The sequence below is a fragment of the Idiotropiscis lumnitzeri genome, chromosome 13 (assembly GCF_059441095.1).
Source record: "Idiotropiscis lumnitzeri isolate Australia: NSW breed Sydney's pygmy pipehorse chromosome 13, RoL_Ilum_1.0, whole genome shotgun sequence".
Lineage (NCBI taxonomy): Eukaryota > Metazoa > Chordata > Actinopteri > Syngnathiformes > Syngnathidae > Idiotropiscis > Idiotropiscis lumnitzeri.
In genome coordinates this window covers 16640034-16657729 of record NC_142403.1, presented here as the reverse complement: position 1 = coordinate 16657729, position 17696 = coordinate 16640034, and the positions used below count along the sequence as shown (strand labels likewise).

The 17696-nt window shown below is 42.5% G+C and overlaps 1 protein-coding gene across 3 annotated transcripts in view; it reads left to right on the top strand.

Moving 5' to 3' along the window:
• dab1a (DAB adaptor protein 1a) overlaps positions 1-17696 on the top strand; it is a 162940-nt gene that overhangs the window by 93258 nt on the left and 51986 nt on the right. For all 3 annotated transcript variants that reach the window (XM_088313543.1, XM_088313542.1, XM_088313544.1), the window contains one exon: positions 15964-16223. In XM_088313543.1, the coding sequence (XP_088169669.1) occupies positions 16154-16223 (70 nt within the window). In that variant the 5' untranslated portion in view covers positions 15964-16153. The remainder of the gene's footprint in view (positions 1-15963; positions 16224-17696) is intronic.

Genomic DNA, 17696 nt, shown 5'->3' with positions numbered 1-17696 from the left:
TTAATGTTTTTATTTTATTATTTTTATTTCTTTATTTTTAAACATTTTTTTATTTATTTATTTTTTTTTTTTATGGAAGGTCTTCTTTGTGTGGCCTAGTACATATATATAATAATTTTATTTATTTTGTTTCCATTTGCTTGCTTCTTCACCAATCTGTTTGACATTTTTGTTCCAATATCAATAAAAAAAAACTTCCAATATGTAAAATATAAAATTGTAAAAAACTAAATCATTAAAAAAAATTCTATAAAAGTATTTAAAAAAAATTAGGTGCTAGTGCTTGATTAAGAGTTGTTGTAAAAAATATTCTTCAAATTTATTACCTAAAATATGTATTACATTAACAATAAAAAAAAAAAGAAATATATGATTTTCCTTAGTGTCAATCAATTATTTGATCTGAAATTTTGTCATGACGGCGGTCTGGTAACTTAAAAGAATTCGATTCACTGCAGCCCTGTGATTGGTGGACAAAAAAATCGATTAGTTGCATTTATTAACGAGAAGGCTGCCAGAGTTTCCTAAACAGACCTTGTCTTATTCTTGCAATAAAAAGCCACATGGCGCTTGAAAGAACGTTGGCTGCAGACGTGCCACATAAGCGTTTCACACGTTAACAGAGTTGTTGGCTGTCAGCACTCCGTCGTCGCACCTCAGCGCTTCCCGGGCCGCGGCTTTTACGAGCTTGCACGGGTCATGAAATGAGCTTATCCCGAGTTAAGTTCCAATTAAGGAAGAAACATAAAAAAAAAAAGAGCATTTTTTATTTAATACCACCGTAAAGCCAAGCACCGGAAAACTTCTGTGACTTTGATTGAAAGGTTTGAAAAATGCTTTGACAGGCCTTTTTTTTTTTTTTTTTTTTTACAATTTTTTTAAATATTAGGTGTTGAATTGCAAGCAGAACATTGGCCTGTTTTACAATACTTGTACTAAAATTATTAATTTTGCAACAGTGAAGAAAATTGGAAAAATCAAGGCGAAGGGTTGTGTTTAAAAAAAATAAAAAATAAATAAATAATTAAAACAGCGATTGTCAACTGATTAAATTGGCCGGCTGATTAATTACTCGGTCTCTACTTGAAAACCAAAACTCTTTGCAAATTTTTTTTACGGGGGAGTTTGGCAAAGGAGAAACTCTATAAAATAGGTCTCAGGTGGTTATGATTTTTTATTTTATTTTTTTTGGGTGGCGGGCGAGTAAAATTATGATAGCCGATTAATCGACTTATTAATTAAAGAAAAAAAACATATATATATATATATATATATTAAATAAAAAAATTTCAAGTCCCTTAACATTAAACATAAAATTATTTGACTTTTCTTTTTTTAATAATACTTTGTCCTTTAGTATTAGTGTAAATTTGCAATAGTGACAGATTGACCCCCCAATTTTTTTTTTTTTTTGGGGATTTGTTGACTGGGATGTTTGAAAGTCTTTATTTTTATTGTCATGTTTGGCAATAAATAATGAGCAAAAAAATTGCACCAAAATTATGCAATTTTAAAACGATTACTATCAACGGATTCAATTGGCTGTCCAATTAAGCGTTTTGGACTCGAAACCAAAAGCAGATGCTTTCCTGTTTCACTTCAGACATGCGTTCTTGACACTGTTCTCCCGAATTTTGTGTCGATTGCCGAAATTGGTGTCGGGTCAAACAAACAGCTCCCTTAAATCCATAACTGGTGACCCGCTGATGTACTTTGATTATGTTGACATACATTGAAATACCAAACGGACCAGCCGCATTCTTGAGAATGTCAACGTGCTTCCCGGTGACCCCCCCCCTCCGCTTGCGTCGCACCGATGACATTTCGCCTTTTTAGTCTTGTTTACTGGCACACACGTAAGAGGATTTGACCCGCGTAAATACACATTAGTGACACGCTAACAAAGACCCAGGCCTCCCCATGTACACACGCCAACTCAGAACCACCGGAGACATTTGGTGACGTGCGGATTTAGAAGCTTTAGACGCTTGTAAGCGTGCGTTTATTATATTAGTCAAGCTTTTTTTTTTTTTTTTTTGCCGGGGAATAAAGCGCGTCGGTGCCGTCAATTTCACGTGTTTGCAAAGTGGCTTAGAAAGCTTGCCTCGCGCAGCACTTTCTGGCGAAGACGAGTCCCCCGCAACAACGCACACACGAGCTCATCCGGACATGCCCACGCGATTAGGCCGTGTAATTGGCTCTCTTGTTGTGCGGTGGGCGGGAAATAATGAAGTCATTCAAATTTGCTCGGAAGAAATTTCAATTTTGATGAGTTGAGTGATGATGTGAAAAATATAGCACGCATTTGAAAAGTTTTATGATTGGCTGGTTCATAATCAACCATTATTAAAGATAAAAAATAAATAAATAAATAAAAATTTCGCTCACTTACTTCTTACTTGATTGTCATCATCTCTGTTTGTAAATTGTAACTTTCCATGGCGCTTTACCTACATTATTGTGTTATTTTGATTAATCATTTAGTTGCATACTTTTCTCGGCCCGTTTGGTAGCCCTCTATTTTTTTCCCACAGTTTTTTCCTCTTTGCTACTTGACATTTTTAGTTAAAAGTCATTCGCTGCCAATCCAATTAAAATGGATTTTTGACGAGCATAGCAGTCAATGGCAGCGACTAAGTTATTTCTCGGATGCAAGATTAACTGTTGCTTGCTTTCCTGTCTTTTAGTTTGCAAACACACAATTTTTTTTTTTTTTTATTCCATTTATGTTAATTCAGTAGCATCTTAATCGGCTGCTATTACGCACTTGTAATCGCAACCGATTGCTGTCTCTTTCGCTCACTGTCCGTGAATGTTAAGATGAAATTTGCTGCCTTTCATTTAAGGCTTGCTGTCTTCGTGTTTTGATTTCCAAATATTGCTTGCGACTCGAGTGTAGCACCGTGAAATAGTTTGGCTTCCTTACAGTGGCATCGTTGGGAAGTGTGTGTGTGTGTGTGTGTGTGGGTGTCTTTGCTGTGTAATTGCATTCCCTCCCCCTCTGTATCTGTACATTAGAACGGTCGTCTTTCAATTAGCGCCACTCCCTGCCCGATAACGACCGCTCGCTGTCGTAGCGCTCCGATTAGCACGATCAAGTCACTTTTTTTAAATGAGGGGCGTTAAAGGACCACCCACGTCGCCACGACGGCCGGCCGTTGCTCACTAAAGTGTGTGACGCTGGATGAATGCGAGCGGCGATGGTGAGACGACTGCGACGCGATTTGATTGGTTGGTGTGACACGTAGCGAGCGAGCAGAGGTGCGTTGCACACGTTGACAAGAGCGTCGGAAATTTCCACAAATTGAAATCACCGCTACGTCGAGGTGCTGCCCCGCGATATGATTTGAGCAAATTTCGAGCAAATCGACACTTTGTGGATGAAGTGACGCGAAAATATTGAAGTAGCCCGGCTCCACGCTCCCAGTCGTCATGGCAACGAAAGCCACGCTCGGCATTGGCCTGTTGTAGCGAGGGGCAGAGCGTTTTGTGGCAAATTATTTTTTTTTCCTCTGATAATTTACACTCCATCCAGTATTTATGTGGAAATATATTTCATTTTCAGCAATATTCCCGGGCTTCATTTTAATTACGGTGTGGCACACGGCGTATCTTTGTGTGATTGCAAATTAGACCCAACCTGTGAGCTGCGCCGCTGTGGGTGTGGTCACAGTCCAACTTCAATCATGGCCAATCGAAGCGGTTTCTTTCATTCCCTGTAAACGTGGCGCAATAAAATTCACCAAAATTGCATCAGAGCAGCGCCGTCATCGTTTAAACGTGGTCGAAGCAGTCGTAAATTTCATTGGCACTCCGCCGGGCCCAGTGTTGCCAAAATAAAACCAACGTGAGATGGGATGAAGCATAGCCAGCTCTATACGGCAAACACGACTGGAAATTACGCACTCCGACTTGGTCCTCGACTGCAAATGGACCCTCAAGTGAGTTTTTACGGTGATTCCAAATCCCCCCCTCCCCCCACGCCCCACCGCGCTCCCTCTTGAGAGAAGCTTTTAATGATCCCGGGTCTTATGAACGGCTTCTCCGGGAAGTGGTGCTGCAGGGGCGATTTGGAAGCCTGCATATCTGCCGGACATTCCCGGGGTTGGACCTCCTCACCGGAGTGGATTGACCCCCGAGGGTAATTTATTAGGCTGGCTGCCGACATCCATCACGCCATCGCCCTCGAGGAGACGCGCACGCACGCACGTACATGCGCACACATATGCAACAACGATGTCAATGCCATTCCCGGCGAGGGTTTGCTTCTTTTTGATGTTGCGTTCAGGTAGCTGAATTCAACTTTTTTTTTTTTTTTTTTTATTGCTCGAGCAAGAATCTGATTCTGCTGCTACTAAAAAAAAAAATAATAATAATAGAAATGCGTGACAGTGATATGTCATATTTTTACATTGTTGTGCTTTGCGTGTAAAATAACTTTTCTCATGGCAAAAAGTTACATTTGTATGTTTGTGAGACGAGCGTAATTTGGCGGCAAAATATTTGACTTGAATGCGCTGTTTTTGTTTTGCTTAATATTTAATTTTTAAGGTTTTTTTTCATTGAAATGAAATACATTTAGTGACAAATCCTAAAAAAAATAATCAAATATAATATATTGTATTTGGAGGAATATTGGAATTTTTGTGGAATTAAAATACCTTTTTTTTGGTTAAATAATACATTTTAATTTTTCGGTTGCTTTTTGTGTGGCAAAATTTCGCATTTCTGTCTTTTACGTTTAAATTCCATACGATAGCGATTTCTTGGCAAAATTTAACCTTGTGACTGTGCGGTCCTTTTTTTTTGGAGGGGGGGGTTGAGTGTGGCACACTGTGGCGAAAGGACCCGGAAATTAGCTCTTTAAAAATTGACAATGTAATCAGCCAATTTTTATTATTATTTTTTTTTCATTTTATTTATTTATTTTCTAATACGTTAACTCATTTTAAACCCTCAGCAGCTATTCAAGGAAAACCTACCATGTTTGTGGGCGCGTTTTGTGGAACAAGATATATATATCTAAATACGTAAAATATAAAAAAAATGTATAATCAGAAAAATTGTTTTATGAAATATATTATTCGACAATTTGAGTCTCTTTCTGATGGAATGTTGCGTTTTTTTGTGGCTAAATGGCATGTTCTCATTTGCTGCCATTGACGGCTAAAGACGTCAAAGATCCATTTTTTGGTTTTACTCGGCTAGTAGTGTGAACGATTTAAAAACCAAACTTTCTGTGGCTAAATTGTCATTTCCATGACAAAGTGTTGAGCCGCTCTGAGCGCCGATGATTTCGAGAAATTTTTGCGCCCAACATTTTCGCCAACCCTGACGAATAAAATCGACATTTGGGCCGTAACGTGGCGGAATAAATTCTCGTTCGGAATAAGCATCCATCAACTTCCGCTGTCTTCTCCTGCAAGCACCGAAAAGCACATCTGGCATCGCATTTCCTCTCGTTGCTCACCTGCAACCTCATCAAACACTTCCTCCGCTCGCCATTCAGTCCACTCCACACTGCATTAGCGCCGCAGCCAGCCGGCGTGCGCGCATGCCAGCGCATATCAATGCACTGGCACGCGCCCGCAGCTACTACTGTACTCTATCTTAATCTGCAGTCTATTAGCATATTCGCAGTTTGTGTTTTTCTGCCAGTGGAGGCATCTGACAGGCCAATTTCACAGCCGCGTCGGCCTCCATCTCGCTCCGGGGCTGCCGGAGTGAAGATAGGAAACGGCGGGAAAAAAAAAAAAAAGGAAGCGCTCGGGCCTTTGCCTTCTAAGAGACCCTCTCGTTGCATCTACCTGCCTGAATCAAGAAGCTCTTTTCCAAATCATCTCCAGGGTGACATCACCGAACAATGCCCAGGAAATCTTTTATTATCTCGTCACGATAGGTTTCAGAAGAGACGCAAAAAGTCAGCTTTCGATGGCGCCAAATCGCTTTGAGCCGTTATCGCGAGGCACTTTGCGCACTGAGCGGGGTCAAGTGAGAATTCATGAAATCTAGTCTAGCCTCCTAAAAATCCAGACGCATTTTCTATAATATTGTAATTTTTCCAAAAATTAATTTGGGTTTTTTTTTTTAGTTTTTTTTTTTAGTTTTTTTGCACCTGAATAAACTGCAGTTGTCTTTGCAGAGGATAAAGAATATATGCCAACGAGTGTTGCTGTGGTCCAACCAAATTCCCGTTGCCGAAATGCTATTCGTTAGCTTGTCTATGGCGTTTTGCATTGTGTGTTAGCATTAAGCTAGCAGAGAAATTTCAGGCTAATTCTCGTGCATGTTGTAGACGCGCAAACTTTATTTGTCTTCGTTTATTAACAGTAAATTGCGCCCATGATTGGCGTTCTTTTTGAAAGAATTGTTTGCGAGTTGAATTGAGTTCACTGCGGCTACAGAGCGCTTGAAACAAATTTTTTTTTTTTGCTCGAAAGTCAAAGCAAAAAAAATATTTTAACTTAAATGTGTTGTTTTATGGAACAATATAGCAGTTTTGTGCCCTTTTTTATGGTTTGCTAAGCGTTTTTCTCTTAAAATGTTCATCGTGAGATACAAATACGATGACTAACTTTTTCGTGAGGGGGCTTTTTGTCACTTTTAATCCCAACGGGTATTTTTTTTTCCCCTCAGCCATTTTTTTCTTTATGCCTCTTTTGTCTTTATCAATCCTTGTCGTCTTTCCTCGGCGGTGTCTGTGCTATCGTTAGCGGTACGACGTTATGATGGATGGCGCCGAGAGGCCTGGACATTAACGGGCTGGGACGGTACCGTCATTACCTGCACACACTCACGCACACGCACGCACACACACATTGATTTGGCTTTTCATCTTTTTTTTTTTTTTTTGTGGCTGAATAGGTTTTGTGGTGTAAATGTCACATGCTTTGCTTGGTTTGGTGAACTATTTAGGTACCTGAATCTGCTTCTGCACGCAGGGCCGCCAGCACAGCAGAGACAGAGAGAAGTGGGCTGCAGCCAGCCAAAATAAATCAGCTTTTAATTCATCGGCCTTGAAAGTTATTAACTCGTTGACTGCCATTGACGGCTGAAGACGTCAAAGATTCATTCTTGTTTACTCGGCTGGCAGCGAATGAGTTAAAAAGGCCGATGACAATTATCGGCAAAGTGCCAAATATCGGTCCAGATAATCGGCCCGGCCGATAATCGTTAGCTTGTCTATGGCGTTTTGCATTGTGTGTTAGCATTAAGCTAGCAGAGAAATGGATCACTAATTTCTTTGGTTGTTCATGTTCAGTGTTTTGTGGCAGAATGTTGGAGCTTGTTTAGAATTACAGATTTGTTGTGTGGGACAATTTTATATTTTTCTGGCTAAAAATAGTGGTTTGGCGTCCATATCATATCAAATAATTTGTTCATTGGAAAAAATTTTAACATTGCGTGTTTTTTTTTTTTTTGGGAGGCTCGATATACTCTCCTTGCGAAAGTAGTAGTTTTTCATTTCAAAATGTATCTTTATTGAATTTTTTTTTTCCCGCATGAAAATAGTTATTAGTGATTGCCGATTCCCCAGCATTTCCCCAATCTTGCCTTTGAGTTGCCTGCAGTTGAAGAAAAGACATTTGAATGTTAAAACCCTGCTCCACCGCCCCTATCTGTGCCACACACACACAGACTCTCCAGCTTTTTTCAGACTTTTTTTTTTTTTTTCTTTAAAGAGCTTTGTATTGACTCGGGGCCCCCGCTGGGGAGAGAATGGCGATGTTCTGCGCTCCCTGGGTGAGTTCACGCCGACCGACTGACAGCGCAATAGACCGCAGGGTGCTAAAAGGCTGGCTTTTTCCCAAACTGCCTCACCTCCAGGAACTTTAGCGAACACATTTCTGCACTTTTCCGTGTTTGCTAGCGTGTGCGTGTCGCAAAAGTTCAAAGACTTACCAATGGGATTTATGCAAATCTCGTCCCGGGTCTGATAATCCGCCAGTGATTCAATGCTGATGAGGCCAAGTCGGTCGGCATCGTGGCTCACCGTGCGGGGGGGTGTGTGTGTGTGGGCGTGGGGGTGTGTGTGTGGGTGTGGGATCCATCTGGAGCAACATTGGCGTCATTTTGTAACGATTGATCCAATGCGAGTTTGACGTGGGAGGTTAAGAGGCGTGTGAGAGTGTGAAGGTGGTATGTGAGAGCGTTCATGTGCGCATTTGAGAGGCTTCACGTGAACGTGTGTGTGAGAATGTGCGCTTGGAGTTGTGGTGACGTTCAGAACGGGTGAGTCGGATATAAAAATATGAACTGGAAAAAAAAGATAAGGCTGCTTTCCAATGTTGAGTTTCATTGAAACGTATTTTTCAAATGAGGTCAAAGCTGAATTTTCACGCTGTCTGAGCGAGAAAAACAAAATAATATTTAATAAGGTCTTGTTAATTGCTGTTTTGTTTTTTTTTTATGATAAAAGAAACATTTGTTCTTCCCTTTATTTTTACCGTATTTTCCGGACTATAATCACAATATTTTTCTAAAATTTTGAACCATGCGGCTAATACAAGTGTGGCTTTTCTGTGGATTTTTCTTTCACCAGTAGGGGGTGCTCTATAGTTCAGAAAATACGTTAAATAAATCTCGATTTTTTTTTTTCTCCCCCCCCCTCTGGGTCTGTTCTGTTTTAATTAGCAAAGCCGAAGGAGGGAATTTAATTGCAGATACGCTTGCCAGGCCATTTTCAAGACGGACCTTTCGAGAGAAGCGAGGTCGTCCAACATATATTATCTGTCCAGCTGTGGTGTCATAAATGATGGCAATATGAGGAGGATTGATTCAAGTCGGACTTCACTGAAGGCCTACGTGAGCTTCCTCAAACGTTTTGGTTGCGTTAAGTGACATGAGAGCAGGACGCTTATTGATTTTTGGAGTCCGAGGTTGATGAAGGCCAGCCGGGGCCGCGGTGCAGTTTGCTGCATTCCTCGCCATCTCCTTTGAATAACGTTTATTTTTATTCTTCGATTGGAGAAGGCCTCGAATGATTTTGAATCCGACCTAAGCGGACGAATGATTTTTGTGGTCATTTTTTTTGTCAATTTCCGCTCGGCTCGGCGGGAAAAGCAAGGTGTCTATCGATTTTTGGACTCCATCCAAATTGAGATGCAGTTCAAAAATGCGTCTTTTTGCGAAACTTTTTTTTCCAGATTATTGTCAATGGTTGTTTCCTTGCGAGCAAGAATGCTGGCTAATCCGAAATGGGATTTAACGATGCGACGCGTTCGGATTGGATGACGGTTGGAAATAACGCAAAGTGGAGCAACGGGAGCGTCTCCTTTTTTTTTTTTTTCGATCGCTCTTCATCTATTTGGAGTTGTGTGCCTGCAGCGACGCCTTCAGAGGCATGTGGCAAGCAAGTCTGTGTGCGCGTGTGCGTGTGCACGTGTGTGTTTGTGCGTCACCATGATTAAGAGTTTTGAATAATTGATGATTGCATCCCTCATTAAGTCCCAGTTGTGTGCTGCTGCAGGCTCCCCCGCTCTATTTTTACGCCCCACAATTGTGCTCCATTCCGCTGTACAGATGGAGTCGATCCATCACTCACTTGAGGCGCGGCCGAAGGGGTGGGGGGGTGGGGGGGACACGCCTCCGGAGAGGGTTGCGGGGGGGGGGGGGAGTAAACTGACCAACCAGCTAACCAAACATTGTAAAACTATCCAATGAAACAACCTACCGCGGTAAACCAACCAGACAAAACAACTAACCAAATGTCTTAACAGCTAACCAATCAAAACTGACTGGCGCAAACCCACCCAACCAACCATCGTCAAACATCCAATGAAAGCAACAAACCACCCAACGAAACGAACCAACTGTATTGAACCGATAAGTCAACAGAAGTCAACGACCAACCCGCTCAACTCACCAACCAAATGTCGTGAACAGCCGGCCAAAACCAACAATCCGCAGTATGAACCAACCACGCGACTCGCCGACTGTAGTCCAACAACCGACTGTTTTTAAACAACCGACCATCGTGAAACGACCAAGCAACTAACTCATCAACTGCAGTAAATCAACCGAGCAAACCAATCAAATGTCGTCAAACAACTAACAAGCGTAAACATGATAAACCAATAATCAACCAATTGCCGTAAATCAACCACCTGACTGAAATAAACCATCCGAGCAAACTAAACGACGATAGTAACTCACCTAGTATAACAACAAATTAACCGACCCACTCTAGTAAAGCAAGAGTAAAGAAGGTTGGTCAAGAAAGCGAGCACATTTTTAATTGGCTCCGTTTCTTGCTTCCACCTCTGGAGACGATTGTCAGACGTCCCAAAACAGCATCGCTGTCCTTACTTGGCAGCCAAACCGTAACACAAATTTGCCTCGTTAGCGCAATTAAGCGGTGTCAAGCCTCTCAAGAAATAAGCGCCGCCGCCGCCGCCGCCGCCGCCGCCGCCGCCGCCGCCGCCGCCGCGCGTCACAGTCGGCGTCTTCGCAAAGCCAACAGAGCTGTTTTCCAAACTCCGATCACAAAACACGAGCGCTTTCTCTGCCTTGCAGGCAAGGGTGACTTGTTGCTTTTTAAAATTGGATCTCGTTCAAATTGAAGATGGCAGCGGGCGTCTAATGTGGGATTGTTGACGCATTGAGGGCAAACAAATCCCCTCAAATTCGGATAAAAGTCATGGATGGAAGTTGTTCTGAATCTCAGAAGTTTGGAATCTTCTAATAGCGTTGGCCGCTAGCAGCTAGCAATTAGCATTAGCAACAAGGTGCTTGGAATTCAGCAGTTTCCTTCCTTTTCGATTTTTTTTTCCACTTCTTTTTCAATATTGCGGCTCTAGATTACTTTGTGATGGGCCTGAAATTAATTTTTTTAAGCATTTTATAAAATCAAATGAGATTGTATTGATCTTTTTTTTTTTCCAGTGCTCTGAAAAACGATCCGATCCGTGACTGATGTGATCCGTTTCGCCACTTCTCAAATTATCTGTTGCCGCTCTCACTAAACAGAGCTACGATTTTTTTTTCCCAGCAATTATTCAGTGATTTACCATGAAAATAGCTCTGAGAAAATAGCCAATAGAAACTTGTGTTATTACGACTTTGATAGAGTATATTAATGAGTTTGTTTTTTTTTTTTTTTAAACAGATGAATGACTTGATCGATCATCAGAGCAGACAGTCACGAATGTTATTTCACGACTTCAAAGCCGAGGAACAAAATGACTTAAAAATAAACAATTAACTCTGTCCGAGTCAAGATATCAAGCAAGCGGCCGCCTGTTAATAACTGACATCTATTCAGCGCGTCGGGCAAAGTTCAGCGAGTGGCTGCAGGTAACTGAAGACGCACTTGTGAGCATCTGAGGACTAGCACGCTGCGAATTCTTTAGGTCTTCGTTCGCTAGCTTGTTGCGGTCATCTGGAAAAGGCTGAGGTAATCGCGCAATCGTGTCCATTTGGCTGCACTTGAATTGAGAGTATCGGATCATCTGGACCGACCTTTTGGAACGCACCGCTATATAATGTTTAATTAAATATTTTGAAATATGAGAAAGGATCTGAAAAGTTTTGCTCACTCATCGGCTTTTTTAAGGCTGTCCAGCGACAGGCAATGCGACTTTAATCTACTTTGATAGATTTGTCTTTGAGGCAGAAAATTTTCATTATGTGATTTTTAGTTTTTTAGTAATTAGCATTGGGAATTAGCATTTGCAAGTTAGCCTACCGCTCATCTCTAGTTGAGTGACATTTTGCTTTCTTGTTTTTTTTGTTTTTTGTTTTTTTTTGTTTTTCTAACTCTCATGACTGCTCCGGTGATGCGCTTTGTAGAGCAGATGACACCGTCGCATATTTGTCAGGCATAACCTCTCGCATGCACTGCCACCTGGATTATTCATCTACAAGGGTGTGGCGTCACGCTGATGATAAGCGCAGAATGTTCACCGTGCTCGCGGTGAGCTGGTTTTTTGATTTTAGTTTAGAGAGAGAGAGAGAGAGAGAGAGAGAGACTTTTCGATAACCTTGTTAAAATGGAAAAAGACAAGAGTGCTTCACTTTTAGGCACAGGGGGAGTTGTTGGGGGCGGGTTGAGGAGTTTCTCTGGTGTTGGGCAGTGTCCAAATTACATCCCAGCTCCGTTTCTCCTTTTCCGTTTGCCTGGCAGACTTTATTGATTTCCTGGCACTCGGCTCCCGTTGGCAGCATTCTGGCCGCTGTTACGCACACGCACACACACACACACACAGATCCTGACATCGCCAGCCTGTTGGCAGCGCCCCATTTATGGACGTCCGATTTACGACTCGCTCTGGTCTGCCCGCCAGACTCGACTGGCTGAATCCAGACGCCGGGAGGCGAGTTTGCATCCCACTTTGACGCTACTTTTAGCTCCGACGCCCGCTCACTCGCCTCCGGGCCAAAGCTCTACGACAGCGGCCAGTTATTAGGGATGCGTTTCGCTCAACGTGAGGCCGACGCTACCCGTTCACGTTGCGTGTCAAGCTGCTCCCGATGCCATCGGATCAACACCAATTACAATATTATAAATTCCTATTGCGATTCCTATTATGCAAATACGATACCGTTTACCGTATTTTCCGGACTATAAGCCGCTACATTTTATTTATTTATTTATTTATGTATTTATTTATTTTTATATATTTATATGTATTTATTTATTTATTTTTATATATTTAATTTTTATATATTTTTATTTATTTATTTATGTATTTATTTTTATATATTTAATTTTTATATATTTATATTTATTTACTTTTATTTAATTATTTACAATGCTAACGTTAGATGGCAGCGCACTTCTTTGGCATCAGCGCATGAAGAGCTCAAGGGCTTTTTGGAGGGCTTTTCGAATCGATATGATGGTGTTCCTCCTTTTGGCGCACTGGAGACGAGATGTAGCTCTCAATGCGAAGAAGTGTCGTCTTCTTCTGGCTTCCTCCAGAGAAGCCAGCATATGTCTGGAGCCAAGGCGACATCTGGAGAGTGGCTCGGTGGCACTTTTTTACCACTTCTTTGCCGCGGACGAGCAGCTGTTGCGTTTGTAATGTGTTGGACCGGATGCGGAGGTGGAATTTTGAAAAGCTTCAACTCATCATTTGAATTGGATAAAATCTTCACATTAGGGGGGGGGGCATTAAGTTTTCTCTGGCGTGGGTTTGTTTGTGTTCAAATACCCGTCTCCAGTTTTTCGATAAATAAATGAACCCATTCCAATGATGATTGCGAAAAATGATTGTGAAATCGGGTGAATTAGAAGGGCCTCGATCGGGGGGGGTGATCCTCCTTTCTGAAATTTAGATCAGGAAAAACGGACAAAAATAATCATAACGGGAAAATGTAAATAGCAACAAATATGTATACCTACCAGGGCTGTCAAAAATGAAAACGTTCACTTGAGATGAATTTTTTAAAAATTGTGCGATTCAATATTTTAATTCAACTGTTTTATTTACTTAAAAATGAATTTGTATGTTTTGAAAAGCCAAATGTATTATAGAAGTAAAAATATCAAAAGTATAAACTGCGACTTTTTTCCTCGATTTTGAACCACGCGACTAATACAACGGTGCGGCTTTTCTGTGGATTTTTCTTTCACCAATAGGGGGCGCTCTATATTTCAGTTCCATAGTTTTGATATTTTTTGTATTTATTTATTTTAAAGGTTGCTGCGGCTTATGTGGATAATGTGCTATGGATTTTTTGCAATTAATTAGTTTAAAAAAAAAAAAATTAAATTATATCCATATTTTTTTAAACTGCTCACCCAGCTAAACTCTCACTTCCCAAACTTACAAAAACTTCTTGCAAGGTGAGAGAATTTCAAAACTTCAGCTTCAGCCTTCTCTCACACTTGCAAAAGATAAAATTATTATTATTATTATTTTTTTTGATAACCCCTCAGCAGAGGTCTCAAAGCGACGTTTCCCCATCCTCGGAGCGCCTGCAGTGAACACCGAGTCAAGTGCGTGTGTGTTTTCTGGTCCAAGTGGAGGATTAACCAAGCTGCCTTTCGTCAACGCGAGTTTCCAGATGCCGCGTGAAAAGCTTCGGCTCCAAAGAGGGTTTGGGGGGGGGGGACACAAAAGGCAAGAGTGGGAGGAGTGTGCAAAGAGCGTTTACACTCCATCCTTTCTCTCCTGATTTTTACTTCCTTTGGCTTTACATTTCCCCGCTGCACCCCCCCCCCCCCCGTTCAGCCCTTGTTCATTCCCATCCTCTGTTACCTCACCCTTTACTTTTCTTCCCACTCATCTCTCTTCCCTCGAACCTCCCCTCGCTCCCTCTCGTTCTGTCTCTCCATCCATCCATTTGCTGGAGCAGCCCCGCAGATAATGCCTGTAATTGGAGTGACTCGCACTTTTCCAGTGTGTTTGGACCAGATAAAGAATATTGTCAGCGTTTTGCCGACACGGCCTCGGCTGGTGGAATTAAATGGACTCTGTTCTGTTCTGTCGGCAGCAAATTAAAAGGCTCTCAATTCATCTGCTCTCGCCCGAGGCTTACAGGGGGGGCCTCCTATTCACATAGAAAGGCCCGTTGCCTGAGATGGGGATGGGGGGGGCGGTGGGGGTCGGGGGGGAGATTACCCAACCCCCCCCCCCGACCCCCGTCTTCCTCTGCTTTCATTTGGTTCAAGTCTGCTCTCCAAGCAAGGGTAGACGGAGAAGAAGAGGTCAGCGCTGATAGTCGAAGGGGAACGCCTCCGCTCGCTGATTTATTCGCTTGTTTCACCGACTGGAAACGCTTGACCGCATTCGGCTTTCTGTGCATTCACAGTGCAAATCTGAGAGGTGTATGATTTTTTTTATTTATTTATTTTTTTTATTGACGGCTCTCAGTGAGCACACTTGGCCGACTCCAAATAGAGTGGACGGTGCCCTCGGGCTAAAGCGGTCGGCAAAAAGTGGTTCTGTAAATGGTTGATTGTAATAATGTGCAGTGAACCCCCGCTTATCCGCTGTTTGTTTTTTTTTTTTTGTTTTTTCTTTGCATTATTCCTTTGGCGGCATCATGATGTCAACTTAGTTTGTTGAAGTGAGTTGAGAAGTTCAAATGTAGTTTAAAAGGTAGACGGAGAGGGGGCTTGCGTAACGTTGAACGAAAGGTCCTTCTCTCTCTCTCTCTCTTTGTCTCGCTCTTTCTCTCTCTCTCTCTGTCTCTCTCTTTTTTACGCTCTCTCTCTTCCTCTCTTTCTCTCTCTCTCTCTTTGACTCTCTCTTTCTCTCTTTGTATCTCTCTCTCTTTTTGTCTCTCTCTTTCTCTGTCTCTCTCTTTTTTACGCTCTCTCTCTCTTCCTCTCTATCTCTCTCTCTCTCTCTCTTTGTCTATCTCTCTTTCACTCTTTTTCTCTCTCTCTCTTTCACTCTCTCTTTGTCTCTCTCTTTTTGTCTCTTTCTCTCTCTTTCTGTCTCTTTTACGCTCTTTCTCTCTCTCTCTGTCTCTCTCTCTCTCTCTCTTTATCCTATTGAATGCAGTGCAAGCAACATAACGCTGCTACTTACTCGTGAATATTTTACGGAGTTCTATACTCACCTGTCTACTACTTTTTTTTGTTCTCGTATTTAGGGCTGTTTGATTTTGCCCGACAAAAAAAATCCTGATTATTTTCTCTCAAACCGATTTGCAGATAACAATTACAGGAAGACGCCAAAATCTTCCCAGGACAAAACGTGACAAGTCACCGTTGATAGAAACGGAGTCCTTTTAGTTTTCTAACACCCTCAGCTCGGTGATGCAGATCTGCTCGTGAAGCAGCGGCCGTTCTGAGACGCGTTATTGACAGGAAGTGTTGAGCGGGTCTCTCCACTTCGCCGTTACCACGGGCAACATGCGCTCAAGGCCCAGTCGAGCAGCTCATTGTCATGCTTGCCAGCAGTCAAAACAAGCTTTCCCGAAATCAGGGGTGTGTAAACTTTTGTGCTCAATTTGAATGCATTGTACTACCTAAACTGACTTTTTTTTTTTTTAATCATCTCGACACAGCTCGGCGTGGGTGTACGCCGGACGCCGCGTCAGGGCTGAAGCCCCGTCACCCTCCCTCCCATGAGCCCGTGCGCCCGGACACGCACACCCGGCGCCGCCACGCCACGCACGCACGCACACCCGGCGCCCACGCACACACCCGGCGCCCCCCGCCGCGCCAGTCCAGCCGAGCCCGGTCTGAGCCCGAAGGATGTCGACGGAGACGGAGCTCCAGCCGGCGGTCCGGCCCGGCAGTCTCAGGCGGGACTCCAGGAGGAAAGGTACCGCTGATATGACAGACGTTACAATGCCACCTGGCTGACTGCGGGAACGGCATGTAGCACTCTCCTAATAGGCACCTGACTGATGTAGCACAAAAAAAAGCTGGACTCGGCTACAGCTGACACACTGGTAAACACACACGCACACACACACCAGTGCACGTGTGTGTGTATGCGAGCGGGTGCCTCTTATGTCCTATTTCGAAACACCTTTGTTTCGCCATAATGGAAAGCATGTTCATCATTCACACTGCTCTGTATTTGGAGATAAAGACACTCACATTCTCGCGCAGGCACACGTGCGCGCCAATGCGCACACGCACGCACACACACAAAGCTGGGACTGAAGCCCAGATGCGCGTATGAGAGGTAAGATTAATGGTTTGCCTTCAGCATTGAGACTTGGGGGTGCTTTAACATCTCCTGTTTGCCTTTTCACTTCCTCGTGCGCACGTGCACGCGCGCGCACGCACAAACACATGAGCGCACGTGCACAGCACCGTCAACCTTGTGTCAGGTGCTGCATCACTTGCATCGATCCCTCAAGGAAATCAGCGTGGATTAAAAATGAAATCATAAATTAAGCCTTTAAGGGAAATTCTAGTGTGCAAAAAAAATTAAAAGATTAAAAAAAAAAAAAAGAGAGAGATTTTATGATGGCAAAAAAAAAATCTAATAATTGATCATCTAAATTGTGGATGAAATGAAAATGAAAAACGGGAAAAACTAATAACTAAGGTAAAAAGCAATCGTATAAAAAAATAGAACATTTATTTCAAATAGGACAATCGAAATAGAATAATAAAAAATAAAATAAAAATTTTGAATTAAATGAGCAAAAAAGAGGACAAATGAAAGTTTAAAAAAAATGCATTAAAAGTTACACAATATCTAAAAAGTAGAAAAAAGAATCTGTTGAATTGAACTAAACAATCCAAGACCCAAACTCAAACGTCAAACATCAAAACACAAAAAAATTAAACAAATTAGTTCAAAAGTATAAAAATGAAATGATCAAACAAAATCCAAAATGGAAAGGAAAAAAAACTTGTTCTTGTCGACACACTGACTCATCGTGGGAGCTCATCACTCCTCTCATCTGCGTCATTCCGTCGCACACACACACACACACATCGCAATGTGATGAAAGTCCAACGCAACTGTCAGCCTCACAATAGAAAAGAGTCCAATTTGCTTCTGCTGCCGTTGTCGTCGTTGCGCGTATGACGCGAGCCGCGCCTTCACGTGCGTCACGCATCGATCGGGATATCGCTCCTCGTCATTTCGCGGAATGAAAATGGCGCCGTCGCTGATCGTCATTACGGAGGAGGAGGATCCCCTCGTCGTGACTTCTAAATGACCTTGCAGGCGGATCCACGACGGGCAAAGAGACTAATGTGAGGCAGAGCTGTTTAATCTCCCGCCTTTTGTCTCGCAGCTCTGCTTTGAATGAGAACGAATGAGCGTTGCTTC